This window comes from Lissotriton helveticus, chromosome 11, assembly GCF_964261635.1.
Source record: "Lissotriton helveticus chromosome 11, aLisHel1.1, whole genome shotgun sequence".
In the NCBI taxonomy this organism is placed as follows: Eukaryota; Metazoa; Chordata; class Amphibia; order Caudata; family Salamandridae; genus Lissotriton; species Lissotriton helveticus.
In genome coordinates, this window is record NC_136072.1 from 1,057,186,679 (window position 1) to 1,057,207,859 (window position 21,181).

At 49.3% G+C, this 21,181-nt stretch overlaps 1 protein-coding gene across 2 annotated transcripts in view; it reads left to right on the forward strand.

The window, feature by feature from the left end:
* Positions 1-21,181, forward strand: part of KNTC1 (kinetochore associated 1) — a 913,665-nt gene that overhangs the window by 241,740 nt on the left and 650,744 nt on the right. For both annotated transcript variants that reach the window (XM_078667574.1, XM_078667573.1), the window contains exons 29-31: positions 7,168-7,270; positions 9,513-9,647; positions 10,912-11,034. In XM_078667574.1, the coding sequence (XP_078523700.1) occupies positions 7,168-7,270; positions 9,513-9,647; positions 10,912-11,034 (361 nt within the window). The remainder of the gene's footprint in view (positions 1-7,167; positions 7,271-9,512; positions 9,648-10,911; positions 11,035-21,181) is intronic.

Sequence of the window (21,181 nt, forward strand, 5' to 3'; positions counted from 1 at the left end):
ACGTACGCGGAGCCGCACTTCTATGCCTACCAACGCGCAAGAGTACTGTTGACGAAAACTTCTGGATCCAGTCTGACGCCTGGGGGTAATTCTAAGGTAAGGAATCTATCACTAACTAATTTTTCTTAAAGATTTGTCGTTACTGAAGGTAAGTAACTTGTTTATCTAATCCAAGTGAAAATACAGTCAAAGGAACAAACCATTCTTATAGACTCTATGTTCAAAGGAGATTAGGGCCTGCCTTGAGGGTTTCTGGCGGATTGTGCTCAATGCCCTGCCGGATGCCAACTGCATACAGGCTTGAGTGTATACTTTGCCCTGTGATCCACAATTAAACTGGATAAGGAAGGCCTGTTTAAAGAAGGGTGTTATCTGGTTATTATTTGAAGATGAAGAATACAATTGGTGGTGGCTTTTTATATGTGTAGGTAACTTTAAAATCTAGATAAACCTAAAGTTTGTCATTCGTTAATGAGTCTGAACATGTTGGTATTGTTAGGACAATCCACCCATACATTGAAATCTCCAAGAACAATAACATTGATGGTAGAAAGTGAAATAGGAGCAAGAAACTCAAGCAATTGAGACATGAAGCATGAATTGGGCAATGTAATGTTGTGGAGGCAATTTATTGATAATAAATATATTAAAGTGCCATAAAAATGAATTAAGGTGAAACAATCCACTTGAAACCCACTAACTCGCCAACATAAAAGGTGTTATGTGTAAAGTTGTGAAAGGGTCATTAGAATATTAAGGCAAACAGTTTGGATTATTTGCCCTCTGACCTTCGTACTAGTCAGACCCAGTTGGGGGCCCTTACATAACATATAGCTTGGTTAGACAGATAAGAGTTGCTTATATCCTCCATCCTACAGTTGAACAAAATTCTTTGGATTTACTAGTATTTTCTTCAGAGTCATTCTTCAGAAATGTCAAAGTTCATCATGGGGGAGAAGGAAAAAAAAGAAGCCTGGTCTTTCAAGTGCAAGATGAGATGCTATTTGGGGTGATGGAAAGAACCTGTTGTGACATGACCTTGACAACTGAGAAGGCAGACATCCTGTGTTTTTTACTTCATGAAGATCTGTCAAATTAAAAAATAAATTTGACTTGGGAATTATTTAAAGTATATTAAAATAATAGTGTGTTAAGCTTTTATCTGAGCATTTAAAAGACCAAAACAATGGATGGTCCTCCTTGAGCTTTGACAATGCCGGATACTTAAGCACCTGGTTCTTAGACTGTTTGAATACCAACTGGTAAGATTTGTATCTGAAAGAGACACGTTAGTATTAGATTCCTTACCTTAGAATATCCCCAGGCATCAGACTGGATCCGGAAACTTTTGCGTAGCAGTACCCTTGCGCGTCGGTAGGCGTCGTCTGCGGCTCCGCGTCCGTCGTGGGCGCCGTGATGACGTCGTCGGAGTACTTAGACGCCGCCTCCGCGTGCTGACGTCAGTTCTTCTTTTTTCCGCGCCAGCAAGCGCAGATCTGGAAAAAGCAGTAACCCTAGTCAATTTTTGACTAACTTTTTGATCGATTTTTGATCATTTTTCGAAGTCTTTCGACTCCGATTGGTGCCGTAGGGATGCCCGGCTTTAAGAGTTGCGAGGATTGCGACCGCCTGATGTCGGTGACGGATCCTCACCACCTGTGTTTAACCTGTCTAGGCGTCGATCACGACGACAAGGCCTGCTCCGACTGCCGGGCCCTCTCTTCGAAAGCCAGGCGGGAGCGGTCCCGCAGGCGACTCGAACTCCGGCAGTCAGTCCCGGTCCCACGGGAGGTCGAGGGACAGGTCGCGGGCTCGGAGCCGCCACAGCTCCGAGAGTAGGCCGCACTCCTCCGGGTCGAAGTCGTCGTCAGGTAAGAAGCACAAGAAGTCCAAGAGGCGTCATTGCTCTGCGGACTCCCCCCGACGCTCGCGCGATGCGGCCGGGGGGGGTTCGGGTGACTCCGTCGGAGTCGCGGGCGCCGCGTTCAGCTCCACACCCTCCGGTCCCTGGGCTCAACGCGACGCCGGAGGAGATCGAGCGCTTCCTCATGGCCATGAGGAAACTCTCTCCTCCGACGGGCTCCGCGGCGCCTTCGGGCCCAGCGGACCCGTCTGGGACCCCTAGCGGGTCGGGGGTTTCTGCCCCGACGCCGTCGGGTGCTTCGGCCCCGGCGCCGCCGACGCCTTCGGGCCCGGCGCCGCAGGTTCCCGCTCGCCCGGCGCCGCGGGGTCCAGCTGTCCCGGCGCCGCCGGCGCCTTCGGGCCCGGCGCCGCGGGACGCCGCTAGACCTTCTTCGGGATCTGGATCATCGCCGGTGGACCTTACGACCTCCCCGGCGTCGGACCATCAGGTGTCGCCTCCGGCGCCGTCCTCGGGCGGCGCCGTCCCCGATGCCCCCTTCATTCCTGTTCCATCGTCGGGACGGCCCCGATGGGCGCCGCTCCAGACGTCGTTTGGGGAGTTTCACTTCTATGAACAGGCCCCATTAGTTGAGAACCCTGAGTTTCAGGAGATGGGTGATGAAGAGGATTGGGAGGGGTCTGAGGACCCTCTGACCAGAGAGTGTCAGTCTCATGAGGACTGGGCAGGAGACCTTGGGGAGGCCAGTGGCCTGGACACTTCTCTAGACACTGGTTTTGTCTCCCCTCCTACTGTGGCTTCGGAGGAGGTGGCAACCTACAGTGTGGTGTTGATGAGGGCTGCCAAGGCCTTGGGCCTTGAGCTCCCCTTCGCGGCCGTGAGGACTAATCTCCTCACTGAGGTCCTTAAACCGCAGTCAAGCTCGGCCGAGCCTCTGCTGCCCTTTAATGAGGCCTTGACCGACGTTCTTCTGGGCACTTGGTCCAAGCCCGCTACGGGTTCGCCCGTAGATAGGAACGTGGCCAGACGCCACCGCTCCGCCCCGGGCGACCCATGTTTCCTGTCCACCCACCCTACCCTCGAGAGCCTGGTCATCTAGGCCTCTAATTCCCAGACCGCATTCCCGTCGGCACCGCCGGACAGGGAATCCAAGAGGTACGAGCAGTACGGCAAAAAGATCTTCTCGTCCCTTAGTCAGGGACTGCGGTCTTCCAACACCGCATGCCTCTTGGGCCGCTACACCCACTCTCTGTGGGATACGGTCGCGGACGTGCTGCCAGAGTGTCCGTTGGAGGTACGGCCAAACTCGGCCAAGCCCTTGTGGAGGGCCGGGATGCAGCCAAATATTCCATTCGGTGTGGGCTGGATACCACCGACTCACTGGGTAGAGCGATGGCAACGACGGTGGCGGTCAGACGCCACGCCTGGTTGAGGTCCGCCAACTTTTCGGCCGATGTCCAGAACACATTGATGGACATGCCGTTCGATGGCCGTCGCCTCTTTGGCGACAAGGCAGACCATGTGCTCGAGCGCTTTAAGGACTCCAGGGCTGCGGCCAAGTCCTTGGGCCTATCGGCCCCGCGCCAGCAATCGGCTGCCTTTCATTCCTTTCGTGGCCACGGAAGGGGTGTACCCACACGTGCTGCCAGCCACGCTCCGCAGGGTAATACCCAACGTGGTGGCGGCCGTGGGAACCGCCGTCCCAGCGGTCGGGGACAACGGCGAGGTCAGTCCACACCTTCCCCTGCAGCATCCGCCTCAAAACCCTCCTAGTCCGTGCTTTCAGGCCCATGTGACGCCAGTGGGGGGCAGGGTTCGCCATCACCACCTCCACTGGCGCACCGTCACTTCGGACAGGTGGGTGCTGCAGATCGTCCGAAGGGGCCACTCCCTCCCCTTCGAGGCGACTCCTCCAGCCATGCCACCGCAGAGCCACTGTGTATCGGGGGATCATTTGCGACTTCTGCAGGAGGAAGTTACGGCCCTCTTGGCCAAGGGGGCCATCGAGCGCATTCCTGGGCCAGAAGTAGGGTGTGGTTGCTACTCCCACTACTTTCTGGTACCCAAGAAGGGCAAAGGGGGCCTACGCCCTATCTTGGACCTACGGAACGTCAACAGCTTCCTCCGGAAGGAGAAGTTAAAGATGCTGACACTGGCTCAGGTCCTAGCTGCCCTGGACCCAGGAGACTGGATGGTAGCGTTGGACTTGCAGGACACCTATTTCCACATCCCCGTCCTGCCGGCCCACTGGCGCTACCTGCGGTTCACGGTTGGCCACGAGCACTTTCAGTTTACCGTGCTCCCCTTCGGCCTTACCAGCGCCCCACCGGTGTTCACAAAGGTGATGGCGGTGGTCGCAGCTCATCTGCGCAGGTTAGGGGTTTCAGTCTTCCCCTACCTCGACGACTGGTTGTTGAAGGCGGGCTCGCCCCAGACAGTCGTCAGCCACCTCCAGACTACGGCAGATCTCCTGCATCGGCTGGGGTTCTCAATCAATGTGCCGAAGTCACACCTGTGCCCCTCTCAGAAGCTCCTTTTCATCGGAGCGGTTCTCGACTCAGCGCAGTTTCGGGTTTATCCACCCGAGCAGCGGGTCTGGGATATTCAGGCTCTGATTCCCATCTTTCAGCCGTTATCCCGGGTCTCGGTCAGGTTGACGCTGCGGCTTCTGGGGCTGATGGCCTCCTGCATCCTGCTGGTGCATCACGCCAGGTGGCGGATGCGGGCTCTGCAGTGGGACCTGAAGTTTCAGCGGGCCCAGCATAAGGGCAACCTATCCGACCACGTCCTGATCTCGGAGGGCACTGCGAGACAGCTGCAGTGGTGGCTCACGGACCGCGATTGGGTCAGCGGCAGATCCCTCTCCCTTCCCCAACCGGAGCATGTAGTTGTGACGGATGCGTCCCTCCAGGGCTGGGGAGGCCACATGGGAGAGGCGGAGATCAGAGGCCTCTGGTCTCCGGCGGAGGCCCGCCTCCACATCAACCTGTTGGAGTTACGGGCGATTCGTCTAGCACTGAAAGCATTCCTCCCCTCTGTCCGGGGGAGTGTAGTGCAGGTGTTCACGGACAACACCACCGCCATGTGGTACTGCAACAAACAGGGCGGGGTGGGGTCGTGGACCCTTTGCCAGGAGGCTCTGCGCCTCTGGCAATGGCTGGAACGCCAGGATGTGACCCTGGTGGCTCAACACCTGGCAGGTTCTCTGAACGCCAGGGTGGACGAGCTCAGCCGTCGGTGCATGATGTATCACGAGTGGCGTCTGAACTCGGACGTGGCGCAAGGCCTCTTTCAGCAATGGGGAGAGCCTTGGTTAGATCTATTCGCCACCAAAGAGAACGCGCAATGTCATCAGTTCTGCGTGTTGGAATTTCCAAGGCGGCACTCGCTCGGAGACGCTTTTCGTCGCGAGTGGAGCTGCGGTCTACTGTACGCCTTTCCGCCTATACCACTTCTGCCCAGAGTGCTGAAGAAGATCAAGCGCGACCGGGCCCAAGTCATCCTTGTGGCTCCGGACTGGGCACAAAGGTACTGGTTTCCAGAGCTACTCAGTATGTCAGTCGATCCCCCGGTTCGTCTGCCTCTTCAGGAGGACCTTCTGTCGCAGCAGCCGGGGACGGTCCTCCACCCGAACCTGTCCAGTCTCCACCTCCATGCTTGGAGATTGAGCGGCGACAGTTGAGGCCATTTGACTTGCCTCCTGAAGTCTGTAACGTCATTCTGGCAGCCAGACGTCCCTCCCCAAAGTCGGTATACGCCTGCAGGTGGAACGGATTTGTGGCATGGTGCACAGCGAAGGCTGTGGATCCTCTTGCTGCCCCTCTTTCTGAGGTTCTTCTCTTCCTTCTTTCTCTTGCCCAGCATGGCTCTGCTCTGGGCACTATCAAGGGATACCTTTCTGCCCTTTCGGCCTTTCTGAGGCTGCCTGATCAACCTTCTTTGTTCAAGTCCCCTATTGTAAATAGATTTCTTAAGGGCATCACACACACGTTTCCTCCTGTTCCGTTTGTGATGCCTCAGTGGGACTTGAACCTGGTTCTTACATTTCTGATGTGCGCTCCCTTTGAGCCACTTCACAACTGTCCTCTACGCCTTCTAACTCTGAAGACTGCTTTCCTGGTTGCCATCACCTCTGCCAGGAGAGTGAGTGAGCTCCAGGCCCTTTCTTGTACTCCACCTTTCCTTTCTGTCCATCCGGACAAAGTGGTGTTGCGTACTAAGCCATCTTTCCTGCCCAAGGTTGTCACGGCCTTCCACATCAGGCAGTCTATCACCATGCCAACCTTCTTCCCGCCACCCCATCCCTCTAAAGAGGAAGAGCGGCTCCACCGTCTGGACCCAAAACGTGCGCTCTCATTTTACTTGGATCGCACACGCCAGTTCCGGGTGGATGACTAACTCTTTGTTGGTTACGTGGGCGCGAAGAAGAGGAAAGCGGTGCACAAGAGGACCATCTCCCGGTGGATCATCATGTGTATCCAGGCATGCTACTCCTTGGCTAGGAAGGAGCCCCCTGTTGGATTGCGGGCTCACTCTACCCGTGCCACGGCGACTACAACTGCCCTGGGCCGGGGAGTGCCCTTACAAGACATCTGTCAGGCAGCTACGTGGGCATCGCTGCACACGTTTGCAAGACACTACTGCCTGGACAGCCAAGTCCGGAGGGATGGCTTCTTTGGCCGTTCTGTCCTCCAGGACTTTCTGGTGTGATTATTGGTTCGCAGACCCACCACCGGGGTTGGTATTGCTGGGGTATCTATTCTAAGGTAAGGAATCTAATACTAACGTGTCTCTTTCAGATGCACAAGTTACTACTTGTGTAACGATATATCTGTAAGAGACATTAGTTAGTATTAGATTCCTTACCGACCCACCCATCCTCCCCGTTCTGCGAACCGATATCTAGGGTTAGGGTTTACCCCTTCAGGGCCCTAGTTTCAATGGCACCAGTGTTGGTTTTTTGACATGGCTCTGCGATTCTGGCGCGGAAAAGCTGTGTCTAAGAACTGACTTCAGCACGCGGAGGCGGCGTCTAAGTACTCCGACGATGTCATCACGGCGCCCACGACGCCGACGACTGACGCGGAGCCGCAGACGACGCCTACCGACGCGCAAGGGTACTGCTACGCAAAAGTTTCCGGATCCAGTCTGACGCCTGGGGATATTCTAAGGTAAGGAATTTAATACTAACTAATGTCTCTTACAGATATATCGTTACACAAGTAGTAACTTGTGCTTTAACTTTTGCGTGCAGTTGGTTTGTTTATTGTCCGAATTGTTTACTGCAGTCATATTTATCTTCTCAGAGTACAATTATTGCAAGAAAGTTACAGGTTAATGGAGATGAAGAAACTGCTGCGGGATTATGGAATAAGAGGATTCAACGTCTCTAATGACAGACCGATGATGGTAAATGAAATGCTCTTCAGCAGACAGATCCCCTACATGTTAAGAAATTAAGTATGGTAATGTGCGTGTATGCCTGTGCTTCTGTACCCAAAAACAGTGGAATATGTTAGTTGTGTTGTTAAAAACATACTTGTGGGATTTCAGTGCACTTGTAGACACTGAGGTGAGCTAAAAGAATGGCAGGTATATCAATATGGGTAAAGTGGTTGAATTTGATAGTGTAAAAATGGGAAGTGTAGGAAAAAGGAATGCGGCACACCAGAAGTAAAGACAATGAGGTAGAAGAGTGGGGGACACAGAGTGATGGTTGTTTTAGTTTTCAGTCTCACTTACCTTCAGCGTTTCTCGTTTTTTCAATAGATAACTAATCCTGAGTCTGGGTTGTTTGTTTTCTGGTTCAGAAAGGTTATTTAATATCAGAAGGAGAGCGAGGAAATAAGAGCTACTTGTTCCTTTACCATGTAACAAATCTATCTCAATCAAAAAGAACCGGCTCATACAAACAGTATTTTAACACCAGTCGATTACTAGTTTGTACAGGAGAAACCAATTTTTTTGTTAAAAGAACCCTCACCCATCACCCTAGTTGGTGGCATGCTTAATCATCGGGTTCCCACCCAGGGCGCCAAGTACACCTCGGGTGTGCTGAGTCACCTGAATTACAGCGGAGCTGGTGTTTTTTTTTCTTTTGTGCCACGTGAAGTGATTGTGAGTTAAAACTATCCACAGGGTCCCCCTTAGAGAAAATTTTAATACCGGGCCCTACAACAGGATTAAAAGAAAAACGGGCAGATACTTCTAAAGACTTTAAATTTGACTCATATTCTGTAATTGGTCTGATTGGTCTACATGTTTCATCTATACATTTGCATATGCTGGTTTCAGCAGACCCAGAAAGTGAAGAAAGGCTGGGAGGTTGCCACAGTCTTGTGTGAATCTAATGTGCACACGCTAAGGCTCCCATGTTCTCGTACCATGGCATCTTACTCAACTGCTCCCTTACCATGACCCGACAGATCAGCGCCATCACCTCCATCTGCTAAAACACCCTCCGCAAGTCCTTCAAGTGGGTCCCCTCGAAGCCAGGAAGACCGTCACCCATGCACTCATAACAAGCAAACTGCACAACAAACGCCCTGTAGGCTGGAATCAAGAAATCCCTGTTTCGCAAACTCCTGACCATCCAAAACACCGTGGCCAGACTCATCCTCGGCATCCCACGACGTGAACACATCACCTGACCCCTGCGAGCTCTCCACTGGCTCCCTGTCGAAGAGAGTAATCTTCAAACTTCTCGCCCAAGCCTACAAATTCCTCCACAACAAGGGACCCAAATACCTCCATGAAAGAGTCTCCTTCCACTTACCCAAAAGAGAACTCCGCTCTGCCGACCTCGACCTAACAGAAACCCCACGCATCCACAGAACCAGCGCGGGTGAAGAGCCTTCTCCTACACCGCAGCCAAAGCCTGGAAAGAGCTCCCAGTCTACATCAGAAGCTACCCTACTCGGCACACCTTCGGGAAGAGTCTTAAGACCTGGCTGACTCAGTGCTGCACCCACCCCCTCCCCCTAGTCCTTGAGACCCTCACAGGTGAGTAGTGCACTTTAAACTACCTGATAGATTGAAGTGTTAAACCAATGGCGCACGAGGCAAGCATTTGGTCTGTTACAGAAACAATCTGAGCATTTCAGATACGCAAATAATATTAATAACAAACACAAAATTAATAGTGGGATGTAGATTTAGGTTGTGAATGCATGCTCTTGTGAGTTGCTATTGACATGACGTTTGGGGGTGTAGGGGGGATTTATTTTTTTCAGTATGTCAGTTGAAGGAGAGTGTGGCCCTGGTGATCATGTCCTGACTTCAGATAAATTAACAATAAGAAAATCTACATTACAGGTTAATTCCAGGGAGTAGATGTTGCTCTTTCATCTCATATGTTAGTGAAAGCCATGGTTGTGTTTTCTAATCTTTAGTGGGGAATTATAGTTGTATTTCTCGCATGCACAGCTTGGCATATCCATTGTGAACATATCTATCAATAAGGCTTCCCAAGCAAGGTGTCCATTTTGTTGATATTTTTAGTAGGTGGGCATAAGTGTTCTGGGTACTATTTTAAAAACAAACATTGACCTTATTCCAAAGGAGACTGAGGTTTATGTACAGTCTTGTAAGTCTACCCATCACAGTTGGTACTGTACATATATGGTTTGTAAATTGTCTCTCTCGTTTATAGGGGTTAGTGAAATACATCCTGAAAAAAGACACTCCCTCTTCGTTGGATGATGCTCTCAAAGTTGTCCAGGCCTATATGCTGCCCACCGTGGAGGTCTACCTTCTCAAGATAATTTTTCTGATTCAAAAAAAGCAGGTATGCTTTCTGAGTAGCAGGCATTGTGATTGTAAATCCTATGTATTCCACAGAATAGGAATATTTGGATTCACTTATCTCTTCTATTACTGTGGCTTGACTGTTTGCAAATTCATGAATCATGATTTACAACACTCGATATGTGTACTTGAAGACTGGCTGTATAATAATCTGGTGTAAAATTCACATATGTCTGCATTTACTTCCAGTTGCATTGTGGCAGAGGGAGACACCTCTGTCATGTGACATCTGGTAAAAGATATATATTTTTTAGATTACTGTCTGAAAGGGAACAGTTTTTGAAGGTAATGACATAGTTCTGTAATAAGCCAGCAACAATTATGTTTACACAAAATGTAAACGGCTTTTTCATTTAATTATGTAAACATTTGATAGACTTGCAGTTTTTGTGGATTAACCACAAGTACATGAAAACCTTGTGCTTAGAAAACAAGCTATAGTGTCTTGAAATGCCATGGACTTGGGGCAGTTTTTAGGGTCTTTATTAGCACATATCTCATTGAAGATAGCAGTGTCTTCATCCTATGGAACAGAGTACTGTCTGGGCAGTTTCTTCTGCCATGAATTTCCTTACAGGTGGCTTACATTTAGATAAAAGTTAGGTGTTTTTTTAATTTTTTTGTTGCTCTTCAGAGGCTTGCAATTGGAGACTAACTTTGTAGTTAAATTTCTTAAGTCGTAAAAGGAATCTGCATTTAAAATCGAAAGTTATATATTTTAACAAGCGGGATGCTAGAAAATCACAGCAAATGTATGCCCAAGGCACTAATTGGCGGTCATCTTGCCTGAACCTTGTAGTACCTCCTTTTATATTTTTTTATGATATTGATATCAATTTTCCAAGCTGCTATGGGTGGGATGGCTCTTGTGGGGTCAAATAAATTAAATATTTTTCCCTGTTAAAAGGTGGTTACCCTATGTTTGATTGCAAATATCGTTTTTTATTTATTTTTTACGAGAATTACATTATGTTGCTACTATCAGCAGCGAATACAGGCAGTGACTTTTGTGATATGCATGTTTGTTTTACTGCAAAACTGAACCTTTGGTGCTAGTCACTGTTCAGCAGCCCTACATTGAGACATTAACATTGTGTGGCATAAACATAATATTTCTGGTAAGTTTGAACCCTTTATTTCAAAAGTTTGTAAAATATGCCACACATTCCATTGGATGACTGAGCTCAAAATGTACTACATGAAAAAAGTGCACTTTCTTTTACAAACCTTTTTTGGTTTTGCAGGGAGATGAATGCCTGAGTCTGCTGAAGTCTTTGCCCCCTCTTGAAGCAACTAAAATTGTAGAGTCCTTGGAACAGTTTGCACGGCTAACACTAAATGAGCACCCAGATCCTTCGGATGAAGAGGTCGGTTTGATTCTATCAATTATATGCATAATTCCACCATTTGGAACAGATTTCTAATTGATTTCACTAATTTTAGATACTTTTTAGGCCTCATAGAAAAGCTTCTCATGTAATATTACAGAGTATAGACTTGCATGTGTACATGAAGAGTCAAATGGAGATAGTCATTCAACACATAGACATTCCTGCTACCTGCCTAGTTAACGCAGAGTGGGATTGCAGCACTCGGCAAATATTGATGCTTTCAATGCAAGCATTTTATTCTATGATCATAATTTCTAGAACTGTAATTTGCACATTGGCATGTCTTGTTCATGATCACTTCTGACCCTGTTTTGCTTAACTTTGCCATTTCTAGCTTTGCATTGAGAGTATGTATTAATTTGACTGCTATCCATACTAATTCATATACACCATACTGTGGAATAACACGCCTATTTTGCAGTCTAGTCATACTGAAGCTGATGTTTCAGGAGTCAGTTAGGGAGATGAGTGTGCATCATGGGTATCTTTTGGGGAATATGAGTGTGTGTGCTATCCACTGCAAAAATGTCCATGTCTGGAAAGGCATATACGTTTAAGGCCTGAGGTTCTGTGTGACTGGCTGTTGTCTTCTCGTGGTGGGGGTGGGGGGACTGGCTGCCATGGGTGATTAATGGTGGTGACTAGTGACTTATATAGACGGCTTGCGAGTTGTCTGGACGGGTCCTTTATTACTTTAATACAAGCATTATTTAAGCGCAACCTGGCAAATGCTTCCTGGCCATTTGACAAGTGCAGGTTTAAACCAACCTACCAACTCTGAGCTGAAGTAACAGACAAGTTGTGACCCACCCATCTCCCTTAAAGTAACTGAAGGTAATGTGTATTGGGCATTTAACAATACCAGTGACTATAAGGCATTTTTATTTATTATTGTTGTAAATCCTGACCACCTTTCATCACAAGTGTTTTTAAAGTATTTATTTTAAGCTAATTTTGGTGCAGAAAAAATTAATATAGGTGCAGAAATCAATAAAATTGTATCAAGTGTGCAAACACAACAGGTAAATACTAAAAGAAGGCAACATATACATTAAATTTTTAAGGAACCCAATTCCTTAAAACATTAAACCTTCCTTAGACATTGCAAAGCTTGCCAACAGGGACAGTATTTTAAAATAGTCACCCAACATTCATGCCTGAACTTCAGGTGTTGCCCAGACTCCCTGCCTGTCTGAAAGAGCACACCAAATGATGTCTCTTTGAGTTAAAAATCTAATGAAGCAGATGTTCTTGGATTAGTTATAAGAGGAACCCTGCTGCTGAGCTAGGTGGAATGTCCTAGAGGTCTCGATCTGTCACTGAAAGGGCTGTGAACAGCTGTCATGTACTCTAAACTGTTTATTTTTAGACAAGTAAAGTTCATGGTCTTGGTGTAACGTGAGAAAGATAATAGGAGAATTATCCTGCATACGTGTGAAAGCTAAAGCTGTTATGGCTTTTCCTATGCACCATCTATTTAAATCAATGCTCAGTTGAAACAAAATTGTATTTGAACTATGTCTTTAAACACCTAAAATCTCCATAAATACAAACTGATGAAAAACATATCTTAGATAAAATCTGTCATAAACTTCCATCGTTCCATTTAAAATACTATACATCATATAATTATTTTTAAAAGACAAATTTCAGTTTTATTCACATTTAACTCACTTAACTAACCATCTTCCTCATTTGCCGGGGATGCAAGAGCCCTATATCTATTTGCAGCGAGTATACACTCCCTATGTCTCTCTTTCATTACATCTTATGATAATTTCGAGATCTTCCTTAATTCCCCAACCTGAATCGATCAACCTTACCTGTCTTAAGCCCAGCCCTGCATGATTCACAAGGAGTGGCTTCTCATAATTGTTACAGTCTAACATTTATGTCTCCTGTACTAGTCCGATACCTTCCTTATGTAACTTGTGCTCTGCATTTACAGTAAATCCTACCTCTCTGGGATCATTTAGATAGGGAGAATTGCAGTTTTACCACCTTTCCCCTGACATTTTGGTTCGAAGAATTACCACAGATCCTGTCTGGCTTTGTTCTCCAATTATTGTGGTCCCCACTTCGAATCCTCCTCCCTTCTTTCACGTTTTTCTATTTCCTTCCCTTTCTCAATTAGGTCTTATTCCTCCTTGCACTCTCTTCTCAATCCTCATTTCCTTACAACCCTCTTCCTTTCTCATGGGGATATTTCCTAGAACTACTTTTTCTATCCCTAGATTCTTCTGCTCCTTTTTGCCTCCTCCCCACTTTTTCTGAGTTGCAAAAGTCTGTCCCTTTTACAGGGATATTTTTTTCCGAGCTGCCACCTCTGCCCTTGTTAAACTCTTATACCCTTTTTCCATAGCTACCTCCTTTTTCCCCTGCTGGTTTATGGTTTGGCCCTTTTTGGGTCTTCCTTCCATCTCCTTGGACGCGGTATATGTTGCTTATACCGCCTTGTTTCTTTATAATCATTGGGTATCATGATACAAGTACACTGTGCTCCTCCTTCTGCATTAGGGGAAACACTCCCCCCTCCCTGATGGGATTTCTCTACACACCCCTCCACCCCTCACCCCTGGTTGGTCCCCACCAAATGGCCTAACTTTGGAGGGCATAAGACCTTTAATTTGCTTCAGTTCCCCCACCATAATTTTGAACTGTTCTCCTTGAGTTTTTAAAATGTCATTATTCATCACCGACACCTCCAACAGGCCCTGCAGTTTTTTTGCAGGATTAACATGATATCCAGCATTGAGGCACTCGAAGTTCCTTTGACCTCAAGATTAGCCATACTCTATCCTGAGATATTTCCACTCATTTCTCCTATTCAAGATAATAATAATAATAATAATAATAATCCACATTTGTAAAGCGCACAATCACCCGTAAAGGTCTCTAGGCGCTGGGGGCCGTCGGGAAGATTAAGCAAGCTATTGCCCAGAGTCACATGGTGCTGGGCTAACCTGCCGCCGGAGCCGGGGATCGAACCCTGATCCCCAGATTCCAGCGTCAGTCGCCCTGGCCGCGGCGCCACACCTCTCCCTTTATATGGTTATTATATCCCTTTCTTTGAGAATCACCATCTGTCTGTCCCTTCACCCTCTCCCTCTGATTCTTGATTGTCAGAATGGGGAAAGAGCCTGGGTGATGAGGACCGCCTTGGGTCCAAGAGTAGCCCAGAGATTATGAGATGAGTTTGATTTGGGGAGTCCAAATCCAGGGATCCCAAAGTGACAGATGTTCGCTGGTTTTCTCCACGCAGCTGCTCTTCTATCAGTTTGTTCCTTTTGAAATGTTTCCCCACAAAGTTTTTTATCTATTTTGTGACTGAGGGCCCTCCCCCCCCCCCCCCCCCCCCCCCCACCCACCCACGGCTCACTTTGCTGGGGGGTTTTGTTCAAGGGTAGTTTCTTCCTTTTGTATGGCTTGTTTACGTAGTTAATTCTCCTTGGGGGCCTTTGGATTTTCCCTTCTCTTTCTGGTTTGTTTCAATTCCATCTTCCCCTACTTCATTATCAGACTTTTTATGGTTCTTTAAACCTTTTTCGTATTCTGCTTTCCCAGGTGCCATCTCTTTTTTGTATTCTTTTTCTCTTTTCTTTATTAGAGAGATGCACCAAATAATTCTTATCTTGCTTTTCAGACGGGGCACTTTTCTGCCCAGGTGTTCTTGTCTCGTCCTGGGTGTTTTTCCTTTTCACTTTCAATCAATTCTCTGCCACCCGTTCTCCTTGTGCTTACCTCTGTTCCCCAGCTACGCGCTTCGCTGCCCTTCCAGATCCCACCTGCCATCACGTACGTTGAGTACCACCAATCTTTTTTTTTTTTTTTTTTGTTAAAAACTTTTATTGAGCAACAAAAACATGTGTACAGAGATGGGCCCACAACCGCACGGGCCGGCTGCTAGGATCAGAGCGTAATATGAGATAAAGCAGTGATCGCCACTCCGGCAGTCAGGCACAAACTGAACACAAAATGTCGCCCACATCATGGAACAGGATGAGACAATTTTCTTATTTTAAAACACACCAAAACAACAAACATAAACACCAAGGCGAAGGAGTAATACACAGAGAGTCAGCCCTGGAGGGGTGGGAAACCCACTAATCAGGAACATGAAGGTACAATCAATAGGACAAGTTAAGGCGGGGGAGCAGCATGGAGGTCAATCAAGCCAAAGGACAGTACGTTAAATTTCAGGAACATCGACCTAGGGTGATAAGAGAATATCAGGGGCCTCCAACTGGGGAGGAGCACAAATGTCTCCACGATAGGCGTTCCACTGACACCAGATCTTCGTCCATGCCCCAGGTCTGCCCCTAGCTGTGTAGACGGTCTTTTCGCGAAACATAGACCAGTCCATGTTTTCTTCCCACACAGAGACAGTGGGGGGCCTATGGGAGCCCCAAAGTTGCGCTATGTCTCGCTTCGCAACCATATACCCCAGGGTCGCCCATCTGGTTTGGGCCACCGAACAGTCGGTAGGTTCCCACACATTCAACAAGCATCTCCGGGCCTCCAGCACCAGTGCAATTCCAGTCACGTCAGCCATCACCGCAAGCACCGCAGTCCAATAGGCAGCCACCCTCGGACACTCCCAAATAATGTGAAGGAACGTCGCACTCATCCCACACCCACGCTTGCATAGGCCATCCGGGGAAAAACCCATCGCGACCAAACAAGGACAAGTAACATACACCCGGTGGAGGATCTTGAGCTGAACCAAACGGAGACGGGCAGGAATGGCAACCTCTTTCGGAGAAGATAACGCCGATTGCCAATCCTCATCATCTAATTCTAGCCCGTCGCCGACCCACGCCTCTCGAAGTCGAACGAGCAAGTCAGCGCGATTGTGAATCAGCTTCTTATAAATCAAGGAAATGGTGCTATCAGGGAGATAGCCATCTAGGATACGATCCTCAAGGGGGGAGGATTTAGGGACGGCGACACCGGAGGCCAGAACCGAAGTGAGGGCATGACGGACCTGTAAATATCGAAAAAATTCCCTATCACTCAGGTGATAATCATTCCGAAGGGCATCGAAGGACTTCACCGCCCCATTCGCACACACGTCACCCACTCGACAGATTCCAATCATGTCCCAACGGTCAAACCCTTTCGTAGTCCAAAGACATCCCAGACGCTCAGATGCAAAAAGCGGAGTAGCCAGCGTCACGCGGTCATCCCACCCCAAGCTCACATTCGCGGCGCGCCACACACTAACAGCAATCCTAGTTGGTCCCGTAAGGTGGAGCCCAGCCGACCTAGAGTAAAGCGCTCTATTAAAGTTACCACCCGGCAGTTGGAGTCTGTCCATCGCAAAGGCCGGAGCCGGACCCGGGAAGTTCATCGAGTGGTTAATGGCAGACAGCTGCGTAGCCCAATAATATCTCCTGATATCAGGAAGTGCTATGCCCCCGTCATACCAAGGGATGGTGAGTTTCGCAAGTGCGATACGTGGGCGCCCGTCCCAAATCATTTGCCTTTGTAGACTCTCGACCTCTCGGAAGTAAGTAGCGGGGATATCATCAAAGGGATTCTGGAGTGCGTAAAGGAATCGCGGTAAGGACATCATCTTGAAAAGGGCAGCCCTGCCCAGCGGCGACAAGGGTAATTTACGCCAGCGAACCACGTCCAGCTGCAATCTATGAAGCGGGGTAAGGAGATTACGTTCAAACCGGAGCGACGAATCCAATGTAATAAAAAAAACCAAATATTTGAAACCGGACTGAACAACCTGGATGGGAAATCTATTCGGCAACGGGGGCAGGTCACCCGAAATAACATAGACACAGGATTTAGCCCAGTTTATAATCAATCCAGAATTCTTACCAAACGAGGCGAGAACGTTCGTCAAATAAGACATTCAAAGATTTACGCGGGGAAGTAAGATAAAGAAGAATGTCGTCCGCGTAAAGCGAAACACGGTCCTCAAAATTGGGGGCCAACGTATACCCTTGAGGGAAGGCTCCCAGCGAATCCACGCAGCTAGCGGCTCTAATGCAAGAGCAAAAAGTAGCGGAGACAAGGGGCACCCCTGTCTGGTCCCCCTACCAAGGGGAAAGGGAGCCGACACTCGACCATTAACCACGACCTGTGCAAGGGGGTCGGTATACAGGAGCTTCACCCATCCAATGAATCCCGGGCCAAAACCAAACTTCTCAAGAGCCGCCCAAAGGTAGGGCCACTCTATCGTGTCGAAGGCCATCGAGGCGTCCAACGAGGCCAAAATGGCCGGCTCCGTCAGAAGCCCCGCCCTCGCGATGGCTCCATGAAGGCGACGTAGATTAAGGGCTGTGTTACGGTGCGGGATAAATCCGGATTGGTCCGGATGAATCAGGTCACTGACAACCGTGAGAAGGCGAGTAGCCAAAAGTTTGGCAAGAACCTTAGGCTCGACATTTAACAGGGAGATGGGTCTATAAGACGAACAAAGATCCCGGGGCTTACCATCTTTAGGAATTACCACAATCGTAGCCAGGCGCTGGTCATAAGGGAGAACGCCCCGCTCCCGGGACTCCGAAAACATTGTCCGAAGATAGGGCGCAATCTTATCAGGACGCAGTTTGTACAACTCGATCGGCAAACCGTTCGGGCCCAAAGCCTTGCCCGAACGGAGAGAGCGGATTGCAGTCGCGATTTCGTCCGTAGAGAATGGGGCCTCCATAAAGGACCGCTCCAAATCGGAGAGGCAGGGCAAAGCAATATCGCGCAGCAAGAGGCGAGAGTCGTCTTCATCCCTTTCCGACACTGGGGAGTAAACCGCACGAAAATAATCCGCAAAACATTCCACTATTTCAACCGGGTCCGTCACTCTCACCATTCAAAGTCTGAATCACAGGCACCACTCGATTCGCCCTCTCCTTCTTATCCAACCAGGCAAGCAATTTCCCCGCTTTGTCTCCGACATCATACAGACGACCCTGTTGTTCTCTAAACATCATTTTGGCCGCGTCTGTGACCAGAGACTTATAGGCCAATTGCTTCAGACCCAGGGCATGGAGTTTGTCACGAGTGACACTCCATTCCAGGTCAGCCTCCATCTCAAGTATTTCCCTCTCAAGCTCCACCACCTCCCGATTCCTTGCCATTTTGGCTTCAGCAATGAGAGATAGGGCCTGCCCACGAATCACTGTCTTAAAAGCCTCCCATAGGGACACTGCAGAAGAGACAGACCCCTCGTTCTCCAGAAAGTAGTTGTCCAAGGACGCAATCAAATGACCACGGGTCTCAGGGGAGGTCAGGTACCAAGGGTTGATAGGAGCCACCCGGCCCGCCGCCTCCACCCCCACATCAAACCAGAGCCAGAGCGGAGAGTGGTCCGAGATGCCCCGGGGGAGGTGTCTAATCTCGCGGACAGCAGATGACTGGTCAGCAGGCATGAGGAAGTAATCTAGTCTAGACAAGCTCCCATGGGCCCCGGAGTGGAAAGTATATTGAAGTTGAGTGGGGTGCGTAAGTCTCCAGCAGTCAACCAAACCAAAAGTATCCAAAAAGCCACCCAGCCATAATTGGGTCGAAGGAGTATCCCTAGGGGGGTAACGATCACTGAGACCAGAGAGAACAGAATTAAAGTCACCAGCCATAAAGAGAGCACCCTCAGGGAGGCCCAACAGAACTCGGCCCAAATCGAAGAAGGTAGAGGTCTGCAAGCCGGGGGGCACATAGACAGTAAACAGGGAAAGGGGGTTACCCTCATATCGACCTACGAGGACGGCATAGCGCCCCCGATCATCAAGGATCACATCATCTATCACAAGGGGAAGGGAAGCCCGGACTAGGATGCCCACCCCCCTGGAACCCGTTGTAAACCCTGAGTGCGCAACAAGACGATAGCCCCACCTATTCATCGCTCGACAAGTATTGCCCACTAGGTGCGTCTCCTGCAGAAAGACAATATCAGGAGACAAACGTCGTAAGCATCGCAACACCACCCCCCGCTTTATACAATCCCCTAGACCATTGACATTCCATGAAATAAACCTCAACCCGCTACCCCCCATCCCACGAAGTAATGCAGGAACCCTCCCCCAATGAGCATGACACCGAAAATACAATCATCAAAATAGAATCGCCTTGAAAAAACAAAACACAAACTACAAACCCCCACACAACCCACCCCCCAACACCCAAGGAAACACCCCCCACCCTGCACCCCTGCAGTAGACAAAGAAGCCACCCCAACATGCAGTGTGCCTGTCGCCCAAAAAACCCCAATCTACAAAAAGACCCCGGAGGAGGAAAAGGCTCTGTCCCACCCGCCACCCCGACAGAAAGAAGGGGAGAGGAGAACACAGTGAAAAAGATGCGCTCAAGTACAGAACCCAGGAAGAGATAACATGATACGGAATCAGGGGCACAGATATCAAGTTCAGCTCTCCACGCCACCCTCGGCACCACCCGGGTGTTCGGTGGGATCAGCCAAATTAAGCCGGTCCGGCAGAGAGTCCAGCCAGTCATTTACCGAATCAGGTCGGTCAAAGAAAAGGGTCCGTTCATTGTACTCCACTCGTAGCCTGGTAGGAAAAAGCATAGCGTATCTCAGACCCAGGTCCCGAAGACACTTCTTAACTCCACGGAAACCCATTCGCTGTCTCTGCACAAGCTGTGAGAAGTCCGGGTAAAAGTTCACCGTGGCATTTTCGAAGGCCACCGGGCCCTTAACTCTCGAGGCCTGCAGGATAGCGTCTCGGTCCCTATAATGAAAAAGTTTAGCAACAATGGGCCTCGGCGGGGCGCCCGGCTTACCCTGGCCACCCGGAACACGATGGGCACGTTCCACCGCAAAGAATTTGCTCAATCCGGATGGAGAAAGGTAGTTTTGTATCAAGTCCTCAACCAGGAGATCAACAGAATGCGGATCAGGATTTTCCGGAACACCGATCACACGCACATTACAACGCCGTGCCCTGTTTTCAAAATCCTCCAGGCGCTGAGTCATGAAATCATTTACCTTTCTAAGGTTGCCGATTTCCGTCTGCATCTCCGAGACGTCGGCCGTGAGGCTAGATGACTTGAGGTCCAATGACTTCACCTTATCATTGGTTTTAGATAAGTCGGCCCAAATAAGGTTCACATCGATAGCCACAGTATCGATTTTGTGGGCCAGAGCTTCATACTGTTGGCCAATGGTTTCTCTCATGCCAGAGATGGCGCCCCTGATGTCTTGCAGGGACGGCTCCGCCGAAGCCTCCAAAGGGGGCCCCACTGCACTCGGGCCAGGAAAGGAGGCACTGGGGGACACCTTCGCTTGCGTGTATCGGTCCATGCTGTTCGACTGGACCGGGCCTCCGCGAAGGGGCGTCTTGGCCTTTCGCCTCTCCTGGTCCCCTCTGCCCGTCATAGTGGAGACCGCGTCCCCGAGGGACCCACACGACCTCGTGAAAATGGCCGCAGGGAGACAGGGCGCCAGAGCCAAAAAAGTCAGCAGCGAGGGCAAGTCGAGGTGTGAACCGTCCCAGAAGGATACTGCGCAGGCAGAAGGGACCGCTGTAGCCTCACGCCGCCGTACTCAGCACCGGCCAGACACCTCCGCCGGAAGACGTAGTCTGAGTCAGAAACGAAACCGAAAGTTAAGAGGGGGGTCCAAGGGTCGAGTCTCCCTGCCGCTGTTGTTCAACTCAGACATGGCCACAGAGCCTCACCAAGACCCGGGCACGCCACCAAGGCGGGCCCCGAAAGTTCGAGTCGACGTAGCTTCGGTGCCCCTGGTCCAATTCGAAATCCAAAAACAAGATTAGGATCAGCCCAGGTTCCTCTTCATGAACCCTTGTAAGAAATCAGGATATGTTCAGGATATCATGTCGGGAGTGGCGGGGGTCCGGAGAGCGCAGTGCTTACGCGGCCATCACGGATGCCCGCCAAGCTCCTCCCCGAGTACCACCAATCTTAATTATTTTATGGTCTATTGTTCCCAGTTCCAGGCCCTCCTTTCTTTGCTATAATTACCTTATTACTGTATCATTTGGTAGGTGCCCTACTCCGTCAATACAAGTATAATCTCAAAAACACAATAAATGTAATGCACATTTTTAAACAAAAATAAAATAAAAAATGCTTTCGCTATTGTATAGGGACCCTCGTTTTATTCATTGTTTGTGTGTGGTATTTGTTCAGTTTAGTG